The following is a 14095-nucleotide window of genomic DNA, read 5'->3' as shown; positions in this document are numbered from 1 at the left end:
AGCGTCCAGGAACCGCTCCGGCCACACTAACATGTCCCCTTCTGTAAGCCGTGAGTGTGGAGATTATCTATTTAAAAACTGGCCTTTTAAGTCTGAGCTGCTTTGAGGTGACTGCTAAGGTTTTGAAACACGTCGGTTGCCACGGTTCTATTAAAATGGATGCCCTCCAGGGATTAGGCATTGGCTTCCATTGAGCACAAGCTGGTTTAGCTGTCAGAGGTGCCGTGTACCTCATAACTTTAACAAAGCGTCTTTAAGTCAGCATCCCCCAGGCAGAAATTAAGGACTGAACTAATAATTAGCATCCATCAAGGCACACCGTGCAGGGAACGTGTCTTGTGCCGTACGTCTGGCATCTCTGAAATGTCTGACCGCTTAGTGACCCTGCAGGGTGGCAGCTTTGACTTGTCAAAGACAAACCTGCTGGACTTAAAAGGATTTGGACTCGTTTGCCTACATTTTTTATTGCTGGTTTTCATCTTGTTTTGTAATAATCAACAATCCAGTGTTTACGACCTCGGGGTCAAAGGTTTCACACTCAAGAGGTTTTCATGTTTTAACCTTTGATGCCACCAAGGTGGGTGTCGTGGTGGCCAAGCAATTATCGCACATGCCTTTATAACCTTTCATGGCACTATGGCGGATGTCGTGGCGGCACAGCAATTGTCACACATGCCCTTATAACCTTTCATGGCACTATGGCAGGTGTCATGGTGGTGGTACAGCGATTATCACACATGCTTTTATAACCTTTGATGCCACCCACCATGGTGGGTGTTCTGGTGGCACAGTGATTATCATCCATGCCTTTATAACCTTTCATGGCACTATGGCGGGTGTTGAGGCGGCACAACGATTATCACACATCTTTTTGCAAATTCCAAGCAATCTTTTACCGAGAAATGGCTTCCATCTTGCCACTCTATAAACAGTCCAGCGTGGTCCAGTAGTGATTGTCCTTTTAGAAGTTTGTTACTCTGGAGCTCAGTCACAGTGACCATTGTGTTCTTGGTCACCTTTCTTACCAAGGTCCTTCCTCCACAATTACTCAGTTTGGCCAGGCACCCAGTTCTAGGAATTGTGGAGTTTTTGTGCTCTGGGGAACCTTCAGTGCTGCAGACATTTTTTTGTAGCCCTGTGCCTTCACATAATCCCTATCTCTCATCTCCGCAGGCATTTCCTTCAACCTTATGGCTTGAGTTTTGCTCAGCTGTGGGACCTTCTATAGAAAAGGAGGGTGTCTTTACTAAATCAGTCCACTCAATTCAGTTGACCACAGGGGGACTCCAAATAAGGTAAAGAAACATCTCGGCGATGATTAGTAGAACGGGATGCAGAACAAAGGGTCTGAATACTTGTGTCAATGCACAATTTCGTTTTTTTATTTTTAATCTGCAAAAATTCCTAAAATCTCGTTTTTTGCTTTTTCATTCTGGGTTATTGAGTGTTGCTTGATGATGAAAAAGCCGATTTAAATGATTTTAGCACAAAGCTAAACAACATCGGAAGACATTCTGAAGGTGCCGTATATCAGGTTTGGACAGATTCATTTCCACATTGTTTTGGTTCTTGTAGTTTTGTAATAAGTAACGATTCAATGCTAGCAACCTCCAAAAGTTTCAGACTCCAGAGTTTTTCACGCTTAAACCGCCTGATGTTGCCATCGTGGGTGTCGTGATGGCACGGTGGTTATCACATATGCCCCCCAGTTGACACTTGATCTCTTGTTCAAATAGTGTGCACATCCTACTCCAGTTCCCCCTGTCATGTGGGGAGTGTGCGTGGTGGTTGACTGCTGCCCACCCAAGATTGGAACAGGTGGGTTCAGACAACATAGGAAGGTACAGAGGGAAGCCCTGTTGTGCTCCTGATCAGCTGTTCAACCACTCAGTCTCTGTATCTGTTTACTTTTCATTAAAATCTCTCACAGTGTATCATTTCCAGCCTTAAAATGAGTAAATTTATGTTAGCTTTGTACCAGCGCTACTTAAAATATAGCAGCAGCCCATGGATGTATAAACACTATTGGACAGTTTCAGAAGGTACAGGGGCTGCTGGGAAGAAGATTGAGCCAGTGGGCCTTTTAATATGGAAACCTTCCAAGATGCAAGAAGATCATGATCGTCTTATCCATCTAGTCATATATTGTTCACACTAAATCGGATTACAACTCGTCCCTTGCATTACAGCCTCATCTGCATGTACGTGTTGTCCTGTGCCTGCTGGCCTGCCTGTCTGTGTCAGTTTGTCTAGATTGGATACGTCTTTGTCTGGGGAGCTCTCCGAATCACCTCACACTGCATTTGGAACGGGTAGGACAAAACTTTACATTCCTTTTGGAGAGCTGATCACGAGGTCCTTCTTTCACTCATGCATCGTCATCTGCCGCTGGTGTTCTGGACTGTGTTGTTTGTGTTTCTAGTTTTATTGTTAGGTGTTTATTGTTTTTTGAGCCGTGTTATAAGTTAATATCACCACTGAGGGCCTGGGGGGCTTACATGTGCAGTTTGGCGGTATTGTGTGTTCTTTTTCCATTATTGGATTGATACAGGGGTGGGCAAAAGTAGGTTTACAGTTGTTTCTATGGAAAAAGACATGCAGTTACGATTATTACTATAGTTTTATGAACTCAGAGTGCACTTAGGTACAATCTCATGAGTGCTCAAATTTCCAGCATTGCGTACTCACAACTGACCCCTGTATATTTATCAGTAACTAAATATATGTGTGTGTGTGTGTGTGTGTGTGAGAGAGAATGTGTGCATGCCGGGTCAAGTCAGGGTGTGTTCCTGGGGTCCTCACCATAAAATAAATAAATCACCACCAATCTGAGTGTCACCGTGACTGCTTTATGAACACAGCGTGCGAGTCAGATTGCAGACGTTTCTTCTGTTTTTAAGAAGGCTCCAAAAATGTTGCACTTGTTTAATTGTTTGTCCCTTTTTCCTTTTCTTTCCTTCTGCAGCCTAATTAACAGGATGCTGCAAAGAGACCCAAAGAGACGGGCGTCCTTGGAAGAGATTGAGAATCATGCCTGGCTACAAGGGGTCGACCCGTCCCCGGCTACAAAGTACAACATCCCACTCGTGTCTTATAAAAATCTCTCGGAGGAAGAGCATAATGGAATCATACAGCGCATGGTCTTGGGAGACATCGCTGACCGCGAAACGATTATTGAGTAAGTGTGCGATTGTTTGGGAAGTCTGAAATGTAGCACAGGTCTTCACGATACCTGTGATCGTAGGAATAGCTGAGTTGGGGGGATTTTGATTTTGAACCCCACCCCGAAATAAACTGGTGGATCATAGGCAGAATTAGGATTCATGTACTTTCTCATCCCGATCCCGAAGTGAATTCCTGGCTACGCCCTTATCTATGATGGACACCGACCTTCAGAGGCATCTTCTCTTTAGGGTTTGCTTGCACAATTCACTGTAGGTGGCATACAGAAGATGAAAAGCATCACGTTTAAGAATCACTTGATCTGAAGAGTGATGGGGCCACCATTAATCTGGTGATTGATCATAGCGTGGATGATTTTCGATCTTCACCTTGAAGCTGCTCTTTTATAGCTTGGATGGCAAAAGTGTATAAAACAAGAACAAAATAAAGACAAAAATAGCGAGTTTTTCACAGAATACTCCACCCAGAAAACTCCATGTTTTTTATAGTGACTACTGAGAAAATATCTAATGTCTTATGCAGAACGGGGAAAACAATGGTTATGATAGAAGTCTATGGTGACCAATGCTGGACCACAGCAAACAATATCAAAAACGTCCATGAAAAAATAAAATCTCACTTTACTCTTGCTGCATAATCCACAGGTCATATCATCCAGCCATGCAAAACGCATGCAAATGTTTTGCAAAAATATTGTTCAATAAATAATGTGTGAACAGGAAATGCATTCAAACAGGGCTGAGCTTTTGAATTGAAGATCTACTCTCATTCATTGGTCAAGAGTCCCGTCTTCAATTCAAAAACTCAAACCTTCTGTCAACACACTTCTGTTCACACTGTTCAGATATTTCCGGGGAATATTTATTTAACAACATTAGAACATAAAATACATGCACTCATTGGATGATTTGACATGTGGGTGAGGCCACACCACGTCATCCCATGCGACTTCCAGGACCACTTCCACCAGCGACAGGTTGTCACATCTTCACATCGGCCCAAGAAAATCTCGTTCAGTTTGGCAAATCCAATGAAGGTGAATTCTTTTGACTCGTTTCAGGAAAAGGGTTCAGTTTGAACTTGAAAGATGCATTGCTGGTGCAGTCGATGAGCCTCAAAAAGAGTGTTGAAAGCAAATAATTGGATAGTAATTAGAATTATTTTTCTAAGATTTAAGTTTGTGTGACTAATTTGTTGAATATACAGTGCATCCGGAAAGTATTCACAGCACATCACTTTTTCCACATTTTGTTATGTTACAGCCTTATTCCAAAATGGACTAAATTCATTTTTTTTCCTCAGAATTCTAAACACAACACCCCATAATGACAACGTGAAAAAAGTTTACTTGAGGTTTTTGCAAATTTATTAAAAATAAAAAAATTGAGAAAGCACATGTACGTAAGTATTCACAGCCTTTGCCATGAAGCTCCAAATTGAGCTCAGGTGCCTCCTGTTTCCCTGATCATCCTTGAGATGTTTCTGCAGCTTCATTGGAGTCCACCTGTGGTAAATTCAGTTGACTGGACATGATTTAGAAAGGCACACACCTGTCTATAGAAGGTCCCACAGTTGACAGTTCATGTCAGAGCACAAACCAAGCATGAAGTCAAAGGAATTGTCTGTAGACCTCCGAGACAGGATTGTCTTGAGGCACAAATCTGGGGAAGGTTACAGAAAAATTTCTGCTGCTTTGAAGGTCCCAATGAGCACAGTGGCCTCCATCATCCATAAGTGGAAGAAGTTCGAAATCACCAGGACTCTTCCTAGAGCTGGCCGGCCATCTAAACTGAGCGATCGGGGGAGAAGGGCCTTAGTCAGGGAGGTGACCAAGAACCCGATGGTCACGCTGTCAGAGCTCCAGAGGTCCTCAGTGGAGAGAGGAGAACCTTCCAGAAGGACAACCATCTCTGCAGCAATCTACCAATCAGGCCTGTATGGTAGAGTGGCCAGACGGAAGCCGCTCCTTAGTAAAAGGCACATGGCAGCCCGCCTGGAGTTTGCCAAAAGGCACCTGAAGGACTCTCAGACCATGAGAAAGAAAATTCTCTGGTCTGATGAGACAAAGATTGAACTCTTTGGTGTGAATGCCAGACATCACGTTTGGAGGAAACCAGGCACCACTCATCACCAGGAAAATACCATCCCTACAGTGAAGCATGGTGGTGGCAGCATCATGCTGTGGTGATGTTTTTCAGTGGCAGGGACTGGGAGACTAGTCAGGATAAAGGGAAAGATGACTGCAGCAATGTACAGAGACATCCTGGATGAAAACCTGCTCCAGAGCGCTCTTGACCTCAGACTGGGGCGACGGTTCATCTTTCAGCAGGACAACGACCCTAAGCACACAGCCAAGATATCAAAGGAGTGGCTTCAGGACAACTCTGTGAATGTCCTTGAGTGGCCCAGCCAGAGCCCAGACTTGAATCCGATTGAACATCTCTGGAGAGATCTTAAAATGGCTGTGCACCGACGCTTCCCATCCAACCTGATGGAGCTTGAGAGGTGCTGCAAAGAGGAATGGGCGAAACTGGCCAAGGATAGGTGTGCCAAGCTTGTGGCATCATATTCAAAAAGACTTGAGGCTGGAATTGCTGCCAAAGGGGCATCGACAAAGTATTGAGCAAAGGCTGTGAATACTTATGGACATGGGATTTCTCAGTTCTTTTATTTTTAATAAATTTGCAAAAATCTCAAGTAAACTTTTTTCACGTTGTCATTATGGGATGTTGTGTGTAGAATTCTAATGGAAAAAAATGAATTTAATACATTTTGGAATAAGGCTGTAACATAACAAAAGGTGGAAAAAGTGATGTGATGTGAATACTTTCTGGATGCACTGTACAAACATATTAGTTTAATATTCTGTTCAAAGTGTAATTCCAACAACAACTTGGACATAACAAGCAATGGATACGTTCTGATTTACGGTAAATACAATACAGTTTATTTTTGTATAGCCCAAAATCACACAAGAAGTGCAGCAATGGGCTTTAAGATAGTTCCTCACCCAAACTATGCGACTGTTCAGTTCCACCTGGAGGGGTAAACGTTAACATTATTCAAAGTTACTGTCTGTTTTTACCTGCATTTTTATTACTCTTTAATTTAATATCTATCTATCTAACAGGCCCTGCCTCTTGACAACCCCCCTAGCCTTGATTGTCTAGGAAAAAATTGTAGTGAAAAAATGGAAGAAACCTCGGGATAGGCAGTTCAAAGAGAGACCCCTTCCCAGGAAGGCTGAGCGTGCAGTGGGTGTCAAAAAGAAAAAGGGGGTCAATACAACACAACATGCAGAACAGAACACAAGTGCCGTATGTACTCGCGTCTAAGTTCTCCGGTGGATAGGTTGGGACTTAATTTTACCGTATAATTTCTGTTTTTTTATAATGTCGGTCGTGTAAGTCGAATGTGGAAAACTCACGCTATTGGTCCAAGAGATTACGATATGCTGACGCCCACCTGAGAGAGTAACCACAGAGCACACGGCCTTTGTTTTCTGTGTATTGTGCCTACGTGACCACACGGTGATACCCGAACTATTCGGAAGTGACGTTTGCACTGATTTGTGTTTTTTGTATCTCACACCCTCATACACCTTTATCGTAAGAGCCTCTCTTATCTACGATGGATCGTTCGATCAGAAGAAAATATGAAGCTGGTTTTAAATTAAACGTCGTTGAAGTGGCAAAAGAAATTGGTAACCGAGCTGCTGCAACAAAATTCGATGTGTCTGAGAAACTGGTGTGAGATTGGAGGAGGCAAGAAGATGAGAAAAAAAATTAAGTGTCGTATTTGTGAACGGGTGTATAAGTCGGGGTCCGATTTTATGATCGATTTTTCGAGTTTCAAAACCCGATTTATATGCGAGTATATACGATAATCTTCAAAACAATATAACAGTACAATAGAAATATTACAAGTACAAAGCAGAATTCAACAGGAGATGACATCCCATAATAGGATTTGGATTTGTTGGGAGTCCTGGAGACCTCGGCCATCAAGCTGCCTCCCCATATTGGCCAATCCACAGCTGAGACAGCGCCTGGCCAGCCAATCCAATGGAAGGACCTCCTCTGCCCCACGATTCCTGTGTTAATAAATGTGTCCTTGGTGCGTCATACTTGCATAATGAAGAAAGTCATCAGTAACGGAGTCCTCGTTGGCTGGTGATAATTCAGTTCAGCCTCAAACAAGTCATCAGTGAGTGAGAGTCCTGAATCAGACAGGCTGTACTTGCACATACAGTTAGGTCCATAAATATTTGGACAGAGACCACTTTTTTCTAATTTTGGTTCTGTACATTACCACATTGAATTTGAAATGAAAAAACTCAGACACAGTTGAAGTGCAGACTTTCAGCTTTAATTCAGTGGGGTGAACAAAACAATTACATAAAAATGTGAGGCAATTCAAGCATTTTTTGAACACAATCCCTTCATTTCAGGGGCTCAAAAGTAATTGGACAATTGACTCAAAGGCTATTACATGGGCAGGTGCGTGCAAGTCCGTCGTTATGTCCTTATCAATTAAGTAGATAAAAGGCCTGGACTTGATTTGAGGAGTGGTGCTTGCATGTGGAAGATTTTGCTGTGAACAGACAACATGCGGTCAAAGGAGCTCTCCATGCAGGTGAAAGAAGCCATCAGAAAAAAACCCATCGGAGAAATTGCTCCAATATTACGAGTGGCAAAATCTACAGTTTGGTCCATCCTGAGAAAGAAAGCAAGCACTGGTGAACTCAGCAACGTAAAAAGACCTGGACGTCCACGGAAGACAACAGTGGTGGATGATCGCAGAATCATTTCCATGAAGAGAAACCCCTTCACAACAGCCAACAAAGTGAACAACACTCTCCAGGAGGTAGGCGTATCGATATCCAAGTCTACCATAAAGAGAAGACTGCATGAAAGTAAATACAGAGGGTGCACTGCAAGGTGCAAGCCACTCATAAGCCTCAAGAATAGAAAGGCTAGATTGGACTTTGCTAAAGAACATCTAAAAAAGCCAGCACAGTTCTGGAAAAACATTCTCTGGACAGATGACACCAAGATCAACCTTTACCAGAATGATGGCAAGAAAAAAGTATGGAGAAGGCGTGGAACAGCTCATTATCCAAAGCATAGCACATCATCTGTAAAACACGGTGGAGGGAGGCAGTGTGATGGCTTGGGCGTGCATGGCTGCCAGTGGCACTGGGACACTCGTGTTTATTGATGATGTGACACAGGACAGAAGCAGCTGAATGAATTCTGAGGTGTTCAGAGACATACTGTCTGCTCAAATCCAGCTAAATACAGCAGTCAAATTGATTCATGATACAGATGGACAATGACCCAAAACATACAGCCAAAGCAACCCAGGAGTTTATTAAAGCAAAGAAGTGGAAAATTCCTGAATGGCCAAGTCAGTCACCTGATCTTAACCCAACTGAGCAGGCATTTCACTTGTTGAAGACTAAACTTCAGACAGAAAGGTCCACAAACAAACAGCAACTGAAAGCTACTGCAGTAAAGGCCTGGCAGAGCATTCAAAAGGAGGAAACCCAACATCTGGTGATGTCCAGGAGTTCAAGACTTCAGGCTGTCATTGCCAGCAAAGGGTTTTCAACCAAGTATTAGAAGTGAACATTTGATTTCCAGTTATTTAATTTGTCCAATTACTTTTGAGCCCCTGAAATGAAGGGATTGTGTTCACAAAATGCTTTAGTTGCCTCACATTTTTATGTAATCGTTTTGTTCACCCCACTGAATTAAAGCTGAAAGTCTGCACTTCAACTGCATCTGAGTTGTTTCATTTCAAATTCATTGTGGTAATGTACAGAACCAAAATTAGAAAAAAGTTGTCTCTGTCCAAATATTTATGGACCTAACATGAAAGACGCCGACAGTGTGACGCGTGTGCTACGCCAATCCTGTTTAGCTCTGCTGAATCGATTTGTGTGATTCACTAAAAGGATTTGTTCATTGAGAATAAATGGCCCGTCACTAAAGGTAAATTACTTCAGTAGTAATCTAAAGAGTTTAATGTTACATAACGTGTTGCCATTGCATCTCAAGTGATGCCACAGGAAAGGACTGGATAGTTCTGTATGGTACCTGGTGATTCTCTGCTATCATCTTCAGCCACACTTCATGACTTGTGTGTTTTGTTTTTTAATGCAGCCTTTTAGGTCAACTTCATTAGATCTTAACGATTTTTATTTTCTTTCTCTAAGGGCTTTGGAAACCAACAAGTACAATCACATCACCGCCACTTACTTCCTGCTAGCAGAGAGGATCTTGAGAGAGAAGCAAGAGAAGGAAATTCAGAACCGCTCTTCAAGCCCCAGCAATATTAAAGCGCAGTTCAGGTGAGAGCAGAAGGCAGGTCTCAGTGAACTTTGACCTGTGTTTCTTATAGCTTATTAAGCATGGATGATAATGTAGCAGAAAGCTGAGCGAAACTGTAACTGATGGTCGAGTGTCACACCAAATAGACCCACAACCAGGCCTCACCACAGGCAGGCAGGCAGGCAGGCAGAGAGCCCCCACTCTTCACAGGCAGGCTTCGGACCATTTGTCACATGTAAGAATAACACGCAGTGTATTTTCCATTCCAACAAATGGTGCATACAACCAACCCTATAATCTAATAAGAACCATTGACTTACTAAACCATTGACTGTCAGACAGTGGGAAATAGCTGGTGGTCTGACCATAGGGGGTCTCAAACTTGTGTCCTGAAAGGCGCATGTAACCTCATTACAGCTGTTTATGGAATTTTGTACTTATTTGCATGATTCATTCCTGCCAATGTTTACATCAACGACAAAAGATCACCAGGATGTTTTATGGGCTCAAATGAGATTAGTACTATATTATTATTCTTTATTATTTCCTATAATTTTTTAAATTATATTTACTAGGTTATCGTGTCAGTGAACAGTTTGTTATAGGATTTTGCTATTGGATTTTCAAGAGCAGTGCTAAGGTTTATGATACACCACCTGTTGGAATGAAAAATGCAATGCCTGTTTTATAGTACATGCATTCAAACAGATCATTTTGGGCGTATTTATCGTTACCATTTCAAGAGTGTAACTGCTCAGCTGACACAAGCCGTCTTACATATCGTCAAATGAATACAGCAAGAAGGAGAAAATAGAGGGTTGAGGGCCAGCAGATACCTCATTTAATGGAAAATGGAAAAACCAGCAAAAGAAAAAGTTCCACCAGTATGTGACTGAGGATGTTGTTTATCTTTCTGTACCTCCGCTCTGGCCAAAGTGAGTCACTTCATCATGACGGAGTTCTATGGTCTCGAGGTTAGTCTGAACGGCATCTTCTAGAACAGGCAGGAACTCTGGGATTGAACTGGAAGTGATGTCAATGCGTTGCACCCACTGGGCTGCGGGCAAAAGAACCGAACCCATTAGCATCCGCGTTTCCTCAGACATTGGATAGTCCTTGTCCTTACTTCAACAATGCCGTGGGGATGCTCCCAATTGGCACGCGTGTGACTGTATATGGATATGTGTGTATAGAACTAGAGAAAAATAAATTAATAAATAAATGAAGAGAACTGTTCCGTGCCCTGCCCGGGATTAGTTCCTGCCTTGTGCCCTGTGCTGGCTGGGATTGGCTCCAGCAGACCCCCGTGACCCTGTGTTCGGATTCAGCAGGTTGAAAAATGGGTGGATGGATATTATTATTATTATTACTACAGTAATCCCTCACTTATCGCGGGAGATAGGTTCCAAGGCCGACCGCGATAACTGAATTTCTGCGAAGTAGGGACACCATATTTATTTAATTATTTAACGTGTATTTGGACGTTTTTAAACCCTGTATTGTTTACAACCCACCCTTTACTCTATTAATAACAGGGACAACTGCTAAGCAATATGAAATCGGTAGATAAGTTTACACTTACTGTATAGCGAAGTACACGTAGCAGCTTGTAGGCGGTCATGACGTTGTTGCAAAGATTCCTAAAGCAGATTCCATCCAGACTACTGCCTTATCACGTCCACTTGCAACTCGTTTTGCGCCCTGGTTAAAGGACACTGCGGCCGTAGATCTTATATGCTTTTCCTCCTTTTTAAATAAAAAGAATCGTGGACTCATTGATGCTGTAATGGTGTCCTGCAGCGGTGTAGCTGTTCCCTTCCTTCAACATATCCAAAACTTTTACCTTTTCTGCAATCATTTGCATCTTCTGTTGGCGCTTGGACATGGCCCCTGAAGCATTAGCACGTTAATGATGAATGAGTGAGATGAGACTTCCTGGTTAATGCAACACTCCGTCGCTGAGCCAATCAGCAGCACACAGGAACTTAACTGCGTGCTCTGATTGGGTAGCTTCTCAGCCATCCGCCAATAGCATCTCTTGTATGAAATCAACTGGGCAAACCAACTGAGGAAGCAAATAAAAAGACCCATTGTCCGCAGAAACCCGCGAAGCAGCGAAAAATCCGTGTTATGAATTTAGATATGCTTACATATAAAATCCGCGAAAAGTGAACCGCGAAGTAGCGAGGGATTACTGTATTATTATTCCAACTGATCCCTGGTATGCGATAAATAGGCCCGACACCACAGTATGGGAAACATCCCCACGTCATGAAGCCACCCTGCTTCATAGTGTACTGTGAGGCTTGAATTCAGTGTTTGGGGGGGTCAACTGCGGCCCCCCAGACCCAAAAAGAACAATCTTGCTTTCATCAGTTCACAAAATGTTGCGCCATTTCCCTTTCGGACCGTCGATGTCTTGTTGCCACTTCAGCACACGTCTTTTTTATTTTTTTCGACAGTGGGACTTTGCGGGGGGCTTCTTGCCGACAGCTTGGCTTTCACATTGGCATCTTGTGATTGTCACACAGGTACTCGCAGGTAACTTTAGACCTTCTTTGACCTTCCCAGAGCCGAGTCTTTGCCATTTTGGCTCTTCTTCAATCCATTCCAGTGGTAGTTTTCCCGTTTTGTTCTTCCCTGTCTTTCAGCATTTTGGCTGAGCTGCCTATCGTTTTCTGCAATTCTTTATTGGTTTTCCCCTCTCCAGTCGACTTTTTAATCAAAGTACGCTGTTCTTGTGAACAATGTCTGGGACAACCCCCAGATTTTCGGAGAGAAATGCGCGCTGACCAGCGTGAACAACGTTTGCCACCTTCCTTCCTTACATGAGGGCCGTCATTGACACCAAATGAATGAATGACCTCACTTACTGAACTCCACACTGCTATTCAGTTACACAGAGTCCGCTGCATGTACGTCGTGACTGTTGCTTTTCTACTACTCTACTACACCTACTAGTAAATTATTTTCCATAAAACGGTGACTGATCAGGTTAGAGATGTCGGCCACAACTCGAAGTAACCTCTTGTTCTGGTTCCTTGCAGGCAGTCCTGGCCTACGAAGATCGACATGCACCAAGACATCGAGGACAGCCTGGCAGCTTCATCCATCTCCCATCCAGGTGTGCCACAGTCGCCAGCTCGAAGTACTGAGAACCTGCTCAATGGGCACCGGGCCAAAGGTCTTCTGGATCTCGGAAGGCGAGACGAACCCCCCGAGCCCTCGCTGTTGTCACTGACCACTCCAGGCAGTTCCTCGCTACTTCCTCCTCCGCTAAGCACGGCAGCCACACTGAAGCCAAGCTCCACTGTGAGCGCGGCTGCTGCCAAGGGCCGGACCTGTCTCTTTCGGGTGGAGGAGGATGAAGAGGAGGAGGAGGAAGAGCAGTGGTCATCCCCACTGCCCACTCAGGTTGTCCTCCGTCGCAAGCCCTCCATCACCAACCGATTGACGTCTCGCAAGAGCGCCCCGGTGCTGAATCAGATTTTCGAGGAAGAAGGGGAATCGGACGATGACTTTGACATGGAAGAGGGTCTGCCCCCCAAGCTGAGCCGCCTGAAAATGAATATTGCTTCGCCAGGCACCGTCCACAAGCGGTACCACCGGCGTAAAAGTCAAGGCCGCGGATCCAGCTGCAGCAGCTCAGAGACGAGTGATGATGACTCGGAGAGTCGCCGCCGCTTGGACAAGGACACGGGCTTCACCTATTCGTGGAACAGACGGGATAGTAGTGAAGGCCCACCAGGCAATTCAGGTGGCAATGGGGGCAGCGGTGGAGGTGGTGGACAGAGCAGGCCTTCAGGGGAAGGCAACCCCGGGCCGGACAGAGGTAGCCCTTCAGGTGGAGGAGGTGGTGGCGGTGGAGGAGGAGGAGGAGGAGGAGGAGGTGGTGGCGGTGGAGGAGGAGGAGGAGGAGGAGGAGGTGGTGGTGGTGGAGGAGGAGGAGGAGGAGGAGGAGGAAACAAAGGAGAGGGAAGCCCATCTAGCAGCTCCAGCGGAAGCACCAACAACACCTCGGGCTCCACCCGCAGTTGCTCTCATTCGTCCCCTAAGACTGCAGGAGAGTTGGTGGAGAGCCTGAAGCTGATGAGTCTCTGCTTGAGCTCCCAGTTTCATGTTGGCAACGGTGGGGGGGGTGGAGGGAGCAAGTACATCATAGACCCCCAAAACAGCCTGAACTTTTCTAGCGTCAAAGTGCAAGAGAAGTCCACGTGGAAGATGTGCATCGGTTCCAACGGCAGCCTGGACAAGAGTTCGCCGTCAAGCGCGGCGGCCGCCCTCAGCGCAGCACTTAGCAGTAAGAAGTCTTACCCTGACCAAACGGCGATGACCTTCAACGAGCTGGACCTGGCCAAGGAGAACAACATGAATCTGAAGAACAATGTCCTGCAGCTACCTCTGTGTGAAAAGACAATCTCTGTGAACATTCAGCGGAACCCGAAAGACGGGCTGCTCTGTACCTCCAATCAAACCAGCTGCTGCCAAGTGATTTGACGGTGGCTGTGCCAGCTGTCTGTAGCATATCCTTACTTGACGATACCATTCTTCCAGTCGAGAACTGTGAAAAAAAACGT

General features: G+C 44.6%; 1 protein-coding gene across 2 annotated transcripts in view; it reads left to right on the top strand.

The window, feature by feature from the left end:
- Nucleotides 1-14095, top strand: part of snrka (SNF related kinase a) — a 141254-nt gene that overhangs the window by 125699 nt on the left and 1460 nt on the right. The window contains exons 4-7 of one of the 2 annotated variants that reach the window (XM_051935643.1): nucleotides 2966-3178; nucleotides 9404-9538; nucleotides 12566-13416; nucleotides 13459-14095. The exon at nucleotides 13459-14095 is cut by the window's right edge and continues 1460 nt beyond it. In XM_051935643.1, coding sequence (XP_051791603.1) covers nucleotides 2966-3178; nucleotides 9404-9538; nucleotides 12566-13416; nucleotides 13459-14015 — 1756 coding nt within the window. In that variant the 3' untranslated portion in view covers nucleotides 14016-14095. Of the gene's footprint in view, nucleotides 1-2965; nucleotides 3179-9403; nucleotides 9539-12565 lie in introns of both variants that reach the window. The other variant, XM_051935642.1, reaches the window with a different exon arrangement.

The sequence above is a fragment of the Erpetoichthys calabaricus genome, chromosome 13, assembly GCF_900747795.2.
Source record: "Erpetoichthys calabaricus chromosome 13, fErpCal1.3, whole genome shotgun sequence".
Lineage (NCBI taxonomy): Eukaryota > Metazoa > Chordata > Cladistia > Polypteriformes > Polypteridae > Erpetoichthys > Erpetoichthys calabaricus.
This window is presented reverse-complemented; position numbering and strand designations above follow the sequence as displayed.